The sequence below is a fragment of the Corapipo altera genome, unplaced genomic scaffold (genome assembly GCF_003945725.1).
Source record: "Corapipo altera isolate COAL_440 unplaced genomic scaffold, ASM394572v1 60903, whole genome shotgun sequence".
NCBI lineage: Eukaryota > Metazoa > Chordata > Aves > Passeriformes > Pipridae > Corapipo > Corapipo altera.
This window is the reverse complement of record NW_020888155.1, coordinates 2,581-3,165: the sequence shown is the minus strand read 5'-3', so window position 1 is coordinate 3,165 and position 585 is coordinate 2,581. Positions and strand designations below refer to the sequence as shown.

Genomic DNA, 585 nt, shown 5'->3' with positions numbered 1-585 from the left:
GGGGGGGGGGATAAAACACCGGGGGGGGGGAACTTGGAGGGGGGTCTCTCCAACGTCCAACGTTCACTTGAGAAATGCAACCTCTGGAATCTTCCCTTCCAGCTGCAAAGAGGGGGAGGGGAGTCAGTGGGGGAGGGGCCCCCGAAATGGGGAGGGGGCACAAAGAGGGGAGAGGGGAGGGCAGAGACCCCTCACCTTGAGCTGGGTGAAAACCTGCCCGGCCTGGCCGTAATCCCAGTCGTTGTCCTGGAGGCACCTGGGGGGAGAGGGGGAGGGTCGGGGGAGGGTCCGTGGGGGGCTTTGGGGGGCTCCGGATTCACTTCTGGGACCAGGGAAGAGGAGGAGGAGGGAGGACGGGGGGTCCCAGGGGGATCTGGGGGGAGGGTTGAGGTTTTTGGGTGGTTTTGGAATGTTTTGGGGTGGTTTGGGACTTCTCTGTGGTTTTGGGGTTGCCCCCCACCCCCTTCCGGGACCACTTGAGGTTCGAGCCCGAACGCACCAGAAGGGCTGGTTTTGGGGTGTTTTAGGAGGGTTTTTAGGGTTTTCAGGACTCACTTCTGGGACCACTCGAGGTTCATGCCCGAC

General features: G+C 62.4%; 1 protein-coding gene across 1 annotated transcript in view; it reads right to left on the bottom strand.

Annotated features, from left to right (window-relative positions):
- Positions 1–585, bottom strand: part of LOC113941875 (nuclear RNA export factor 1-like) — a 3,131-nt gene continuing 2,546 nt past the window's right edge. Inside the window, exons 6-7 of the mRNA XM_027633012.1 lie at positions 196–256; positions 1–102 (exon numbers count right to left, since the gene is read on the bottom strand). Of these exons, the coding sequence (XP_027488813.1) occupies positions 64–102; positions 196–256 (100 nt within the window). The 3' untranslated portion in view covers positions 1–63. The remainder of the gene's footprint in view (positions 103–195; positions 257–585) is intronic.